Source organism: Mobula hypostoma, chromosome 1, assembly GCF_963921235.1.
Source record: "Mobula hypostoma chromosome 1, sMobHyp1.1, whole genome shotgun sequence".
Taxonomy (NCBI): domain Eukaryota; kingdom Metazoa; phylum Chordata; class Chondrichthyes; order Myliobatiformes; family Myliobatidae; genus Mobula; species Mobula hypostoma.
This window is the reverse complement of record NC_086097.1, coordinates 25834326-25850016: the sequence shown is the minus strand read 5'-3', so window position 1 is coordinate 25850016 and position 15691 is coordinate 25834326. Positions and strand designations below refer to the sequence as shown.

The 15691-nt window shown below is 44.7% G+C and overlaps 1 protein-coding gene across 1 annotated transcript in view; it reads right to left on the bottom strand.

The window, feature by feature from the left end:
• tshr (thyroid stimulating hormone receptor) overlaps positions 1–15691 on the bottom strand; it is an 88945-nt gene that overhangs the window by 34586 nt on the left and 38668 nt on the right. Inside the window, exons 3-6 of the mRNA XM_063059112.1 lie at positions 14541–14615; positions 13761–13835; positions 9069–9143; positions 5650–5727 (exon numbers count right to left, since the gene is read on the bottom strand). Of these exons, the coding sequence (XP_062915182.1) occupies positions 5650–5727; positions 9069–9143; positions 13761–13835; positions 14541–14615 (303 nt within the window). The remainder of the gene's footprint in view (positions 1–5649; positions 5728–9068; positions 9144–13760; positions 13836–14540; positions 14616–15691) is intronic.

Below are 15691 nucleotides of genomic sequence, written 5' to 3'. Positions count from 1 at the left end.
CCCTGCATTCTTCTAAATTCTAGTGAGTACAGGCCTAAAGCTGCCAAACACTCCTCATATGTTAACCCTTTTATTCCTAGATCATCCTTGTGAACCTCTTCTCGATTTTCTCCAATAATAACACACCCTTTCCGAGATATGGGGCCCAAGACTGTTGACAATACTCCAAGTGTGCCCTGACTACTGTGTTATAAAGACTCAGCATTATCTCGTTTTTATATTCTATTCCCCTTGAAATAAATGCAAATATTGCATTTTCCTTCTTTACCACAGACTCAACCTGTAAATTAACCTTCTAGGAGTTTTGCACGAGGACTCCTAAGTCCCTCTGCACCTCTGATGTTTGAACTTTCTCCCCATTTAATGAGAATCAGGTTTATTATCACTGGCATGTGATGTGAAATTTGTTAACTTAGCATCAACAGCAGTTCAATGCAATACATAATCTAGTAGAGAGAGAAAAAAATAAAAATAATAATAACAATAAACATGTAAATCATTTACAGTATACATATATTGAATAGATTTTTTAAAAGTATAAAAACAGAAATACTGTATATTAAAAAATAGTGAGGTAGTGTCCAAAGATTCAATGTCCATTTAGGAATCGGATGGCAGAGGGGAATAAGCTGTTCCTGAATCGCCGAGTGTGTGCCTTGAGCTTCTGTATCTCTTACCTGATGGTAACAGTGAGAAAAGGGCATGCCCTGGGTGCTGGTGGTCCTTAATAATGGACGCTGCCTTTCTGAGACACTACTCCCTAAAGATGTCCTGGGTACTTTGTAGGCTAGTGCCCAAGATGGAGCTGACTAGATTTACAACCTTCTGCAGCTTCTTTCAGTCCTGTGCAGTAGCCCCTCCATACCAGATAGTGATGCAGCCTGTCAGAATGCTCTCCACGGTACAACTATAGAAGTTTTTGAGTGTATTTGTTGACTTGCCAAATCTCTTCAAACTCCTAATAAAGTATGGCCACTGTTTTGCCTTCTTTACAACTACATCAATATGTTGGGACCAGGTTAGATCCTCAGAGATCTTGACACCCATGAACTTGAGACTACTTACTCTCTCCACTTCTGATCCCTCTATGAGGATTGGTATGTGCTCCTTCATCTTACCCTTCCTGAAGTCCATAATCAGCTCTTTCGTCTTACTGACATTGAGTGCCAGGTTGTTGCTGCGGCACCAATCCACTAGTTGGCATATCTCACTCCTGTACCCACTCTCGTCACCAGCTGAGATTCTACCAACAATGGTTGAATCGTCAACAAATTTATAGATAGTATTTGAGCTGTGCCTAGCCACACAGTCATGTTTATATAGAGAGAAGAGCAGTGGGCTAAGCACACACCCAAGGTGCGCCAGTATTGATCGTTAGTGAGGAGGATATGTTATCAACAATCCGCACAGACTGTGGTCTTCCAGTTAGGAAGTCGAGGATCCAATTGCAGAGGGAGGTACAGAGGCCCAGATTCTGCAACTTCTCAAACAGGATTGTGGGAAGGATGGTATTAAATACTGAGCTATAGTTGGTGAACAGCATCCTGACGTTGGTGTTTGTATTGTCCAGGTGGTCTAAAGCCATTGAGATTGCATCTGCCATTGACCTATTGTAGTGACAGGCAAATTGCAATGGGTCCAGGTCCTTGCTGAGGCAGGAGTTCAGTCTAGTCATGACCAACCTCTCAAAGCATTTCATCACTGTCGATGTGAGTGCTACCGGGCGATAGTCATTAAGGCAGCCCCCATTATTCTTCTTAGGCACTAGTATAATTGTCGCCTTTTTGAAGCAACTGGGAACTTCTGCCCGTAGCAGTGAGAGGTTGAAAATTTCCTTGAATACTCCTGCTAGTTGGTTGGCACAGGTTTTCAGAGCCTTACCAGCATCATTTTCCAGTGGTCCAATATCAACTCTCACCTCCCTTTTATTATTTATATAACTGAAAAAAAAAACTTTTGGTATCCTGCTTTATATTATTGGCTAATCTGCCCTCATATTTCATCCTTTCCTTTCTTATGGCTTTTTAGTTGCCTTTTGTTGGATTTTAAAAGCTTCCCAATCATCCAACTTCCCACTCACTTTTGCTATCTTATATGCCCTTTCCTTGGCTTTTATGCAGTCCTCCTTAACTTCTTTTGTCAGCCACAGTTGCTTACCCCTGCCATTTAAGAACTTCTTCCTCTGTGGGACATATCTATCGTGCGCCTTGTGAACTATTCCCAGAAACTTCAGCCATCTCTGCTCTGCCATCATCCCTGCCACTATCCTCCTCTAATCCACCTGGGCAAGCTCCTCTCTCATGCCTCTGTAATACCCTTTATTCTACTGCAATACCGATATATGTGAGTTATGCTTCTCAAATTGCAGTATGAATTCAATCACATTATGATCACTGCCTCCTAAGGGTTTACGTGAAGCTGACTAATAAAATCAGGGTAATTACACAACACCTAATCTGAGATAGCCTTTCCCTGAGTAGGCTTAAGCACAAGTTGCTCTAAAAAGCCATCTCATAGGCATTCAACAAATTCCCTCTCTTGCGAACTGACACCAACCTGATTTTCCCAATCCCCCATTACAATTGTCATTACCCTTATTACATGCCTTTTCCAGCTCCTTTTATAATCTCAACCCCACATCTTGGCTACTATTTGGAGGCCTATATATATTTCCCATAATTGTTTTTTTTCACCCTTTCAATTTCTTAACTCCAGCCACAAAGATTCAATGTTCTCTGTCCCTATGTCACCTCTTTCTAAAGATGTAATTCTATCCCTTATCAGCAGAGCGACATCACCACTATGCCTTCCTGCCTGTTCTTTCGATACAAAGTATATCCTTTGATGTTAAGCTCCCAACTATGGCCTTCTTTCAGCCACGTCTCTGTGATGCCCATAATGTCATACTGACCAATCCCTAATTGCACCACGAGTTCATCCACCTTATTCTGAATGCTGGTGGTGGCATCCGTTAGTCTCACGAGACCACGGATCTGCACCTGGATTCTCCAGGGCGCAGGCTTGGGCAAGGTTATATGGAAGACCGGCAGTTGCCCATGCAGCAAGTCTCTCCTCTCCACGACACCGATGTTGTCCAAGGGAAGGGCAAAGGCTGATACAGCTTGGCACCAGTGTCGTCGCAGGAGTTGTCAGAACGAGGTTGAAGGTAACGTTGGACTGCCTTAGGGACTCCAGCTCCGGATTTATCCTCAGGGTTTACTCCTGAAGACTTTCCCATCAGTGGGTATGGCCGCAAGGCAGCAGTGGTTTGAAATCAGAGTTTTCTCTCTCTTAGATGGACTGCCTTCCTAGGCTGACAAGTTCCATCTATCCGAAGCACTGGTTTTAAGGCGCCAGGACCCACCTTCGCCCCTTCTCCTGTCAGTAGAAACGGTTCCACCGGGCTTAGAGGCTAAGCCACACGAGAAGGCCAGGGGTTGGACTTGGTTGTCAGAGGCTATTTGAGTCGCATGCTGTGAGGAGCACTTCTTAGGTAGTGGGAGCTTGTCCCCACCACCACTCCTACGTGCATTTAAATACGGCACCTTCAGTCCTGCATTCTTCACCCTTTTCAATTTTGCCTCTGTGTTACAACTTAGCTCTTTGCTCTGTCTGCCGTTGTTCCCAATCATTGGCTTGTCCTTCCTTACATTCACGTTACACTCATCTGTAACTTGTAAACCCGCTGGCTCATCGTCAGCTCTATCATACTGGTTCCCATTTCCCTGCCATATTAGTTTAAACAACTCCCAACAGCTCTAGTAAACCTGCCTGTAAGAAAATTGGTCCGCCTCAGATTCAAGTGCAACCCGTCCCTTTTGTACAGGTCCCACCTGCCCCAGAAGAGGTCCCAATGATCCAGAGGTCTGAACCCCTGCCCCCAGCTCCAATTCTTCAGCTACGCATTTATCCTCCACCTCATTCTATTCCTATCCTCACTGTCCCATGGCACAGGTAGCAATCCCGGGATTACTACCTTCGCAGTCCTGCTTCTCAGCTTCCTTCCTAACTCTCTGTATTCTTTTTACAGCATCTCCTCCCTTTTTCTTCCTATGTCATTGGTACCAATATGTTCCACGACTTCCGGCTGCTCACCCTCCCTTTTCAGGATGTTGTGGACGCCTCCAGAAATATCTCGGACCCTGGCACCTGGGAGGCAAACTACCATCCGTGTTTCCTTTTTGCGTCCACAGAATTACCTATCTGTGCCCCGACTATAGAGTCCCCTATTACTGCTGCCACCCTCTTCTGATCCCTACCCTTCTGAGCCACAGGGCCAGAGGCACAGCCGCTGTTGCTTCCCCCAGGTAGGTCATCTCCACCACCCCCCTGACCCCCCAACAGTACTCAATATATTTGTTCAGGGGGACGGTCACAGGGGTGCTCTCCACATTTAAGAGAAGTTTGGATGGAAGGGGTATGGAGGGCTATGATACAGGTGCAGGCCAATAGGACTAGCTAGAATAACATTTTGTCATGGACCGGATGAGCTGAAGTGACTGTTTCTATGTTGTTGTGCTCTATGATTCTATCTATATGCACATTATTGTTCAGTGAAGTTTCCAATAATTGTAGTACAGCTGCTTCTGTATTCTTCTACAAGCTTCTTACTTCTGCAGTCGTCACACCACTTGAATCTGGCTATTTCATTGGTTAACTGTTAGTAATGGAGTGTGTTACCTTTTCTTGTCTGAGCTAATGAAAGAAAAATGGAGGGCTATGTGGGAGGGAAGGGTTAGACTGACATGAGAGAGGGTTAAAGGTCAGCACTGCACTGTGGGCTGAATGGCCTGTACTGCACTGTACTGTTCCATGTTCCAGTTCGTGTTTAAGGTGACCATAACTCCTTTGTAGTTTGTCCTTTTCTTTGTTTTTGTAACACACTATAAACAGCCATCAGCAACAAGTTTTACACCACATCCTTGACGTTCAAACTTCTGCACTGTAAAATCACCAAGATCCAACAAGCCTGGAACAGTCCCTGCCCTGTTGCTCACCTGACGTCTACCTCCATACCTGGTGAACTGCTCTCTGTGACCTTTTGTGGCGATATACAACACTACACACATATATATAGCCAGACATCGCAGACACTGGGCCTCTGGTCTCCAGTCCTTTGAGGTTGTGCTTTGATGGAGCCTCTCCCCTGACCTTGGCACCACGGGTAACCCTACCAGGAGCCAAGCTCTTAGAGCATTGCTGTCTGGATCTCAGAACTCACAATCCTCTTCACCATGACAAGGTGACGATCCTTGGAGAAGACAGTATATAATGAAGTACCACGGGCAGTAGCAGAGGTTGATAGATTCTTGATTAGTAAAGGCATCAAGGGTTAGAGGGAGAAGGCGGTTCAGATGGAAACTAAACTGACCAAATGGTTTATTTCTGCTCCTATGTCTTATCATCTTAAGATCTAAGTGTGTCTTATTATCTTATGATCTAAGTGCCCCTGGGAGAGGTCTTTGCTTGTGTTACAGGAAACCATTAAACTAGTGCAGCAATCTCAGACATCTAGTGCTGGCTGGAACATGGTCTCTTGGGAAAGGTTGATGAAAGTGGAACGACTGCCGGGGTCTGGTTTACCCCGTACCCTCCCCTCCATCCACCCCAGCCCTGGGTATCCATTCAACCAGGAGCTCCTGTACTTACAGAGTGAGCGATTCATTGCCCAACCCACCGAAGGCGTTGGCAGGAATGGTTGAAATGAATGGATTGTCAGCGATTTCACTGGAAAAGAGAGAAGTACACACAGCAGTCACACAAGGCTGTCCCAGGCTATCAGTGAGCAAGCAGGCAACTGGATCAAGCTCGAGTCCACCATCGTCAAAACAGGATCTTGTAATTGACTGAATGGAGATGAAAAGGATGGGTGTAGGGAGGGAATCTCATCAAAACCTACTGGATTCTGAAAGGCCTGGATGGTCTGGACATGGAGAATATGGTTCCATCAGTTGGGGATATACCCTTAGAATGAATGGACATCCAATTAGAACAGAGATGAGGAGCTATTTTTTCAGTCAAAGGGTGGAATTTGTTGCCATGGAGGGCAGTGGGGACCAAATCATTTGTGTATCTAAGGCAGTGATTGAGAGGTTCTTGTTTGGCTTGGGGGTCACAGCAGAATAGGGCTGACCAAAAAAAAGCCACGAATGAATGGTGGAGCAGACACGATGGGCTGAATGGCCTAATTCTGCTCCTACCCCTATGATCATTTGGTCACTTCTGAAATGCTGGTTTCACCTCTGTCTCTTTGATGTGTATTCCAGGTCCTTACCACTCTCTGGATGAATGGAATCTTGCTCAGACCCCCTCTATGTCTCACACATCCCACTTATGTATACTAAGCACATCCCCCCTTCCTCACCCACCCAACTTCCTCCTCTCACCTGACCAGTTTCACCCCCCCTCCCTCGCCCACCTACGGTCTCCTCTCACCTGGACTTACCTATCATCTGCCAGTTTGTGCTCCCCCCCATCTCCCCGCCTTTTATTCTGGCTTCAGCCCCAGTCCCGATGAAGGGTCTCGGCCCAAACTGTCAGCAGTTTATTCCCCTCAGACACACTGCTTGACTTGCTGAGTTCCTCCTGTAATGCTATTACAGTGACTCGGGTTCAATTCTGCCGCAGTCTGTAAGGAGTTTGTGCGTTCTCCCCGTAACTGCATGGGCTTCCTCCTACATTCCAAAGATGTAGCGATTAGTAGGTTAATTGGTCACATGGCTGTAACTGGGTGGCACGAGCACGTTGGGACAGAGAGGCCTATCACCGTGGTGTATCTCTATACAACTTTAGTGTGTGTTGCATATAAGACTCAGGGTCTGGTGCAGTGAGGCACTGTAGTTTTAGAGAGCATATCAGCCCCCCCACCCCCATGGGAATGACAAATGACACCCATGGCTGTTTGAAAAGACTTTGTAAGAAATTTTAAACTGAATTATGAAAGTCTTGTCCATACTGCACCAGCCGCCGCCGCTGGGCTATAAACGTGCAGGAGCAATGTGTGGTTAAGTGCCTTGCTCAAAGACACAACACACTGCCTCAGCTGAGGCTCGAACTCGCGACCTTCAGATCACTAGTCCAATGCCTTAACCACTTGACCACGCGCCAACACTGTTAGATAAACACACATTCCCTCCAACGATTCCTCAACACTGCGAAAATAATTCCACCAATCCTACCACACCCTATTCGTTTCTGTTCTATAGGCCCTCCAATCCAAACATAACGCTTAAACATAAAATAGCACTTTAATTTCCTCTTCAACAGTCCTGTTTGCTCTCTAAATATAGTTTAATCTTATGCCGGGGTTCAATGTGCTAAGCTTTAACTCATAAGTCGTACTGGCCAAGCAAGGTCTTTGCTCAACCTTTAAACATTTTCTTCTGCTACTGATATTTTTGACTGCTGATTAAGCATGACCTTGATTTTAAAATGGCATATCGAATTGAATCCAGCCAGGTGTGTGGTGTTGCAGTTCGGGAGGACAAATCAGGATAGGACTTAAGACCGTGAACGGCAGGGCACCGAGTGTCTGTTGGAACAAAAGGACCTGGGAATACAGATCAATAATTCCTTGTAAGTAACGTGACGGACAGACGACAGGGCCGCAAAGAGAGCTTTTGGCACATTGTGCTTCATAAATCACAGCACTGAGTACAAGAGTGGGGATCATAATCTAAAATTCTTGAATTCTGGGGCAGGAGCAGAGGGCATGTACTAAGTCCCCTTTATCCACCTCACAGCGCCAGTATTCAAGGGTGTTTTTCAAGCCTAATCTATGTAACCTTACTGGAGTCCAATAGGAACGGTGTAGGATCTTAAACTGAATAAGGCACACGCTCAGGTCAGTGGCGGCGCCAGAGATTTTTTCTTGCTGGTGCTACGGTGGGGCTGAATTCCCTAGAATGTAGGAGAATCAGGGGAGGTCTCATTATGAAGAGTATGGATAGGGTGAGGGGCATTTTCCCTTCAGGTTGAGTGAGTCTAGAACTGGAGATCATACTGTAGGTTTAGGGTGAAAGGTAAAATATTTGTGTGGAATATTCTTTACTCAGAGGGCGGTGAGCGTGGAACAAGCTGTCTGCGGAAGTGGCAGAAGCAGGTTCAATTGTAATCATTGAGAAGTTTGTATAAGTACATGGACGAGAGGGGTTTGGAAGGACATGGTCAGGATACAGGGACTAGGCAGAAGATCGAGTCAGCACTGTTAAAGGGCCTGTTTTTGTGCTGTGCTCTATGTATCAATGACTCACCCCTGTATCCAAGTCTCTCTATAATCTCCTCCAGCCCTGAAACCCTCTGAGATCTCTCCACCACCCCAAGAGCATCAGCGCCCATCATCCAGTACTGGCAGTCTTGCATTTAACCTCCTTAGCCCCGTTCTTTGGAATCTCCCCCTCAGCCTCTAATCCTTGCAATCCTCCTTGAAGACACTCTGTAAGATCTGAGGACACAGGAGATTGGAACCTGGAGCAAAAAAAGACAAGCTGCTGGATGAACTCAGTGGGTCAGGCATTGTCTGTGCAGGCAGAGGTGCGGTCAACATTTTGCACAGAAGAGATTCTGCAGATGCTGGAAATCTTGAGCAACACCCACAAAATGCTGGAGGAACTCAGCAAGCCAGTCAGCATCTATGGAGGGAAATAAACTGTTGACGATTTGGCATCAGGCCCTTCATCAGGACAGACATTTACCAGTTCTGTTTTATTGAATGCCATGAAACAATTTTTTGATGATTATTACAAGCAGTTTGAAAAGAAAAGTTTTTAAAATGGAAAAATTAGCATTACATTGTATTTCAGGTCACCTTTAACCTGGGTAACCTCTGTAAATAAATATAAACCTGCAGATTCTCTTTGATTAGATGAGGTTCCAATTCCTGTCCCCATCACCCTTGTGCTGCCCACTGTAGGACTTTGACAGTACAGTAAAGCCAAAGGGCTGATGTTTCTGAGTTTGTCCTACAATTACATTGCAATGCACAGGTGCTGAAGGAACTGCGGGGGCAAGGTGACTCCTTCCCGAAGATGAGTCTGCAATCTGCCAACACAGAGAAGAAAATGACTTACATTAGGAAGTTCACATCAGTGGAATGGATTTTCGTCAGGTCGGGAAACCTGGCCAGGCCAGTGTTGAAAATCCCACTGTGAACAGAACAAAAACACACAGCGTTAGTGGAAGGACTTCAGGTCCATTCATCATGCTCCGAAAAGGGAAGAAGTGCTTGTATTCCGATCTCACCTTTCACTCTGAATCAGGTCATCCTAAAGCTACAAGGCCCTTGTTGTAGTTTGGGATGTGTGACAATCGATAGGTGCACATGATCAGTATTATTGATCGGTACACATTGATCCAATGTGATCAGTCTCAGAACATATTTTATACAATCAAGAAAGCTCACCAATGCCTCTACTTTCTGAAGAGCTTGAATGACCATCAATACTCACGTTCTTCTACAGATGTGCAGTAGTGAGCATCCTAACAAGCTGCGTCACTGCGTGGCAAGGAAACTGCACTGCAGTGGACAGGAAGGTTGGAAAACGGGTAGTCAAATCTGCCCAATGCATCAGGGGCACCGAGCCATCTGCTATTGAAAATGTATATACAGAAAGGTGCCCGAGAAAGGCCAGCAATTTCATGAAGCATTCTATCCACCCTGCTCATGGACTGTTTGTCCCGCTCATCAGGGAGAAGGCTACCCAGTATCCACACCAGGACCACCAGACACAAAACCAGCCACTTTCCCCAAGCAGTAAGGCTGATCAACACCTCCACCCAATAACCAACCCACCATACCCACCACCACCACCACTTTATCATTTCCTGTCACAGTCACATTATGTAGACACCTCCGTGCCCAGTGTCATTTTATGGACATACAATCAATGTATACAAGCTATCTCATGTATTTATTTTATTGTTATATTCTTTATCCTTTTGTGCTGCATCGGATCTGGAGTAACAACTATTTCATTGTCCTTAACACTTGTGTACTGGAAATGACATTAAACATTAAACAATCTTGAAACTCTGACAAACAGCAATAATGATCAGAGAAATGGTATTTAATTATCAAATGAATGGATTTGGGGTTGAGAGGGTGAACAGCTTTAAGTTCCTCGGCATAAACATCACTGAGGATCTCATGTGGTCTGTACATACCGGCTGTGTGGTGGAAAAAGCACAACAACACCTCTTCCACCTCAGACAGTTGAGGAAGTTTGGTATGGGCCCCCAAATCCTAAGAACGTTCTACAGGGGCACAATTGAGAGCATCCTGACTGGCTGCACCACTGCCTGGAATGGGAACTGTACTTCCCTCAATTGGAAGACTCTGCAGAGAGAGGTGTGGACAGCCCAGCGCATCTGTAGATGTGAACTTCCCACTATTCAGGACATTTACAAAGACAGGTGTGTAAAAAGGACCCGAAGGATCATTGGAGACCCAAGTCATCCCAACCTCAAACTTTTCCAGTTGCTACCATCTGCGAAAGGGTACCGCAGCATAAAAGCCAGGACCAACAGGCTCCGGGACAGCTTCTTCCACCAGGCCATCAGACTGATTAATTCATGCTGACATAATTGTATTTCTACGTTACATTGACTGTCCTGTTGTACATACTATTTATTATAAATTACTATAATTGCACATTTGAATGGAGATGTAACATAAAGATTTTTACTCCTCATGTATATGAAGGATGTAAGTAATAGAGTTAACACAATTCAATTCATTATTGGTCAGGTGACCAAAGAACAGTCCTCTCCTTTTTCTTCCAAATAGGACCACAAGATCTTCTTATCTCTGAGATGTAGACTGGGCACCAACATCTGGGAGGATCTATCGTGGGCCCAACACATTGATACAATCACAAAGGAGATACATCATCAGCTTCTGAAAATCCAAGAAAACACCATCCACTGACTTTCCTTTGTCTCTCCTGCTGTTACTTCCTCAAAGAATTCCAATAGATTTGTCAAGCAAGATTTCTGCATAGGGAAACCATATTGACTTTGGTCTATTTTATCACGTGTTTCCACGTGCCACAATACCTAATCATTAATAATGGATTTTAAATCTTACCAACACTGAAGTCATGCTTACTGGCCTATAATTTCCCCTGTCCCCCCCCTTGCTTCTTACCAAACCATTCCTGACCATTGAGTCTTGAAAGATTACTACTAATGCCTCCACAATCTCTTCAGCTACTTCTTTTAGACCCTGGGGTATAGTCCATCTCGTCCAGGTGATTTAATTACCTTCAGAACTTTTAGTTTCCCAAGCAGCTGATCCTTGGTAATAGTAACTACACTCACTTCTGCCCCGGAGGCGCTCAAATTTTTGGCATACTGCTAGTGTCTTTCACAGTGAAGATGGAAACAAAATACTTATTAAGTTCACTGCCATTTCTTTGTTCCCCGTTACTAATTCTCCAGCATCATTTTCCAGTGGTCCAACATCCACTCTCGCCTCTCTTTTACTCTGTGCACATCTGAGAAAAACTTTTTGTAGACTTTTATATTGTTCCTCAGCTTACCTTCGTATTTCATCTTTTCTCTCCTTATTGCTTTTTAGTTGCCTTCTTTTAGTGGGAAGCTCGAGGATTTGAAAGCTATTAAAAATCAAAAGCTCCCCAATCCTCTAGCTTGCCCTGTTAATTTTTGCTATATTATATGCCCTCTCTTTCACTTTTGTGCTGTCTTTGACATCCCTTGTCAGCCATGGTTGCCACATTTCTCTTTAGAATGTTTCTCCTTCTTTGGGATGAACTGAACTTGTGTCTTCTGAATTATCAGAAACTCCAGCATTTGCTGCTCAGCTACCATCCTTGCTAGTATCCCCTTCCAATCAATGTTGCCCTGTTGCTTCGTGTGAGGGGGGTTGTGTCTAACCAATCTTACAGAGTTTTTTAGAGGAAGTTACTGGGAAAGTTGATGAAGGCAAGGCAGTGGACGTTGTCTACATGGATCTTAACAAGGCATTTGATAAGGTCCCGCATAGGAGATTAGTTAAGAAGGATCAGTTGTTCGGCATTTAAGATGGAGTAGTAAATTGGTTTAAACATTGGTTTTGTGGGAGTAGCAGATGGTAGCTTCTCTGACTGGAAGCCTGTGATGAGTGGAGTGCTGCAGGGATCGGTGCTGGGTCTGTTGTTGTTTGTCATCTATATCAATGATCTGGATGATAATATGATTAAACAGATCAGCAAATTTGCAGATGACACCAAGATTGGGGGTGTAGTGGGCAGCGAGGAAGACTATCATGGCTTGCAGCAGGATATAGAAAAATGGGCTGAAAAATGGCAGATGGAATTTAATGCAGACAAATGTGAGGTGTTGCATTTCAGTAGGACCAACCAGGGTAGGTCTTACACAGTTAATGGTAGGGCACTGAGTAGTGTGGTAGAACAAAGGGATCTGGGAATACAGGTCCATAATTGAAAGTGTGTCACAGGTAGAGAGGGTCATAATGAAAGCTTTTGGCACATTGGCCTTCAAAAATCAAAGTACTGAGTACAGGAAATGGGATGTTATGTTGAAGTTGTACAAGACATTGGTGAAGCCTAATTGGAAGTATTGTGAGTAGTTTTGGTCACCTACCTACAGGAAAGAGTACAGAGAAAATTTACAAAGTTGTTGCCGAGTCTGGAGGACCTGAGTTATCAGATTGAATAGGTCAAGACTTTATTCCTTGGAACATAGAGGATTGAGGGGAGATTTGATAGAGGTGTACAAAGAGAGATATATAGGGTAAATGCAATTGGGCTTTTTCCATTGAGGTTGGGTGGGATTACAACTAGAGGTCATGGGTCAAGGATGAAAGGTGAAAAGTTTAAGGGGAACATGAGGGAAACTTCTTCACTCAGAAGGTCATGAGTGTATGGAACAAGCTGCCAGCACAAGTGGTGCATACAAGCTTGGTTTCAACATTTAAGAGAAGTTTGCATAGTTACACAGATGGTAGGGACGTGGAGGGCTATGGTCCCAGTGCAGATCGATGGGAGTAGGCAGTTTAAATGATTCAGCATGGACTAGGTGGGCCGAATGGCCTGTTTCTGTACTGTTCTTTAACTCAATGATGGATTGAGTTCAGGAGTTGGGAAGTGACAATGCAGCTTTATAATGTCTGGTTAGTGTCTACCATTCAGGGCCCCAAACAGTCCTTCCAGGTGAGGCGACAGTTCACCTGTGAGTCTGTTGGGATCATATACTGTGTTCGGTGCTCCTGGTGTGGCCTCTTGAATATTGGTGAGACCCGATGTAGACTGGAAGCCCACTCCGTCAAGCATCTACGCTCCGTCTGCTAGAATAAGTGGGATCTTCCAGTGGCCATCCATTTTAATTCCACTTCCCATTCCCATTCCATTATGTCCATCCATGGCCTCCTCCACTGTCAGGATAAGGCTACATTTAGGTTGGAGGAACAACACTAGCCTCCAACCTGATGGCATGAACATTTATTTCTCAAACTTCCAGTTAACCCCTCCCCCTCTCCATTTCCTATCCTGCTCTCTTGTTATCTCCTTGCCCGCCCATCGTTTCTCTCTGCCCTCCCCGCACCTTTCAAATCTACTCCTCAGTTTTTTTCCTCTAGTCCTACCGAAGGGTTTCGGCCCAAAATGTTGACTGTACTTTTTTCCATCAACGCTGCCTGGCCTGCTGAGTTCCTCCAGCATTTTGTGTGTGTTGCTCAGAATATCAACCAACCTAGTGTCTGGGACACAGAAGTTCAAACAGGGACTGGTCTCTGTTGTACTCACAGGTATTTCAGAACAGGGAGATTCTTGAAAGCCTCTGGATCAATCTGACTTAAGCTCCTCGCATTCCGTATTTCTCTGTTAACAAATAAACATGATATTTTATTACTGCATTTTGTTTCTGAGGCTTCTTGCCTCTTGATTTCAATCATGTGTACTTCTACTACAAAGAGATTAACAGATTGGAATGATCTCAGCACGGTCCATTCAGAGCATGGACTGCAGCTTTCGATCAACTGGTTCACCACCACTGGCCCAGGGACCAAAATGAAAGGCAATAAATGCTGGTTTTGCCGGCAACGTAACTCCACCATGGACAGTCCCAAGCCTGGTTGCAAAAGGAGGTGGGTTGGGCATTGGACTAGCAACCCCATCCCATAAAAACCCAGTGTTACAGAAATGCCAACAGAAACTCCAAAGACCTCATCTCTGAAATAGGAAGGATCTTCAAAGATGAGCTATACCTGGGGACAACTTGACGACAGGCCCAGGACAAAGGACTCTGGTGAGCGGCTGTCAGTGGCCTATGCCCCAATAGGGGTGATGGGCTCAAGTAAGTTGCCAGCATTGTCCACTTCTTGTGACTGACTCAAGAGTTCAGTGAAAGCCACCAAGAAAAACAGAGACTCAAACGTGACTGCACGTGAAGCCTTCACGCCAGCGGCGACCATCAGGAAAGGGGAAACTACGGCTGATTATTCCTCAGGGAATTCTGGACAGTCTTGGGGAGATTGCTTCAGTCTTGGGAATTTGGGACCAGCAGCTTTTGGCAAAAATACTCACATGTGCGTGACTTTATCCAAACTGAAGAAAGCCCTGACATCCACTCTCTCGAGAGTTGCATCAATGGAAATGTATCTAGCAGAGAAATGTGTAAGAGCTGGGATAATCATTAAGACATCATGAAAGACCATAAGATACAGGAGCAGAATTAAGCCATTCGGCCCATCAAGTTGGCTCTACTATTCGATCATGGCTGCTTTATTATCTCTTTCAACCCAATTCTCCTGCTTTCTCCATAACCTTTGACGTCCTTACGAATCAAGTAGCTCGCTTTAAATATACTCAATGACCTGGCCTCAACATCTATCTGTGACAATGAATTCCACAAATTTAATACCTTCTGACGAAAAAAATTCCTCCTCATCTCTGTTCTGACGGGATTTTGTTTTATTCTGAAGCTGTGCCCGCTGGAACTAGACTCTCCCACTATAGGAAACATCCTCTCCACGTCCACTATATCTAGGCATTTCACTATTCGGTAGGTAGTTACTTCCTCTATGGAAAAAGTCACTTTTAAGCACCACAAGCAGACCAGCAGTGATTCACTATTCAACAGATTACCAAACAGGATGCAACTATTTTTATTAAAGTTTGGGGAAATCAACATCATTTGAAGTTTGACTTTTTTTCACCTTTCTAGAAGTGTTCTTTCTTCTTATCTGCCACCTTGTCGCAGTTGTACAAGATGACTGTGGCTTCATTAATTCTCAGTCACTTTTTCTCTCCTCCTCTTCTAAAGTTCTGCACCAAATTCCTCCAAAGCCCCATGCCACCCAGCCTTCCCGGTGCTTGTGATGAGTATCAATGACTTGCACACACAAGTTGGGCTGACTATGAAATTTGCAGATGACACAAAAATTGCTGGAGCTGTGGAGAGTGAGGAAGTTTGTCAAAGGATATGGCAGGATATAGGCTGCAGTCTCTACGGTCACTTACATGACTCATATGTGACCAGGACAAAGAAGTGGGCAGAAAAAGCCATTGAGGACACGACCCACTCCGCAAACTGCTTTTTCCTAACGTTCCCTTCTGGAAAACACCCTAGGGCTATTAAAACAAAAACTTCACACCATCTTAAAAGTTTCTTACCCCGGCAGTTAATCTGATCAATCATTCTAGTTAGCCTCCTCCCACCCCCTCTATCTATTACC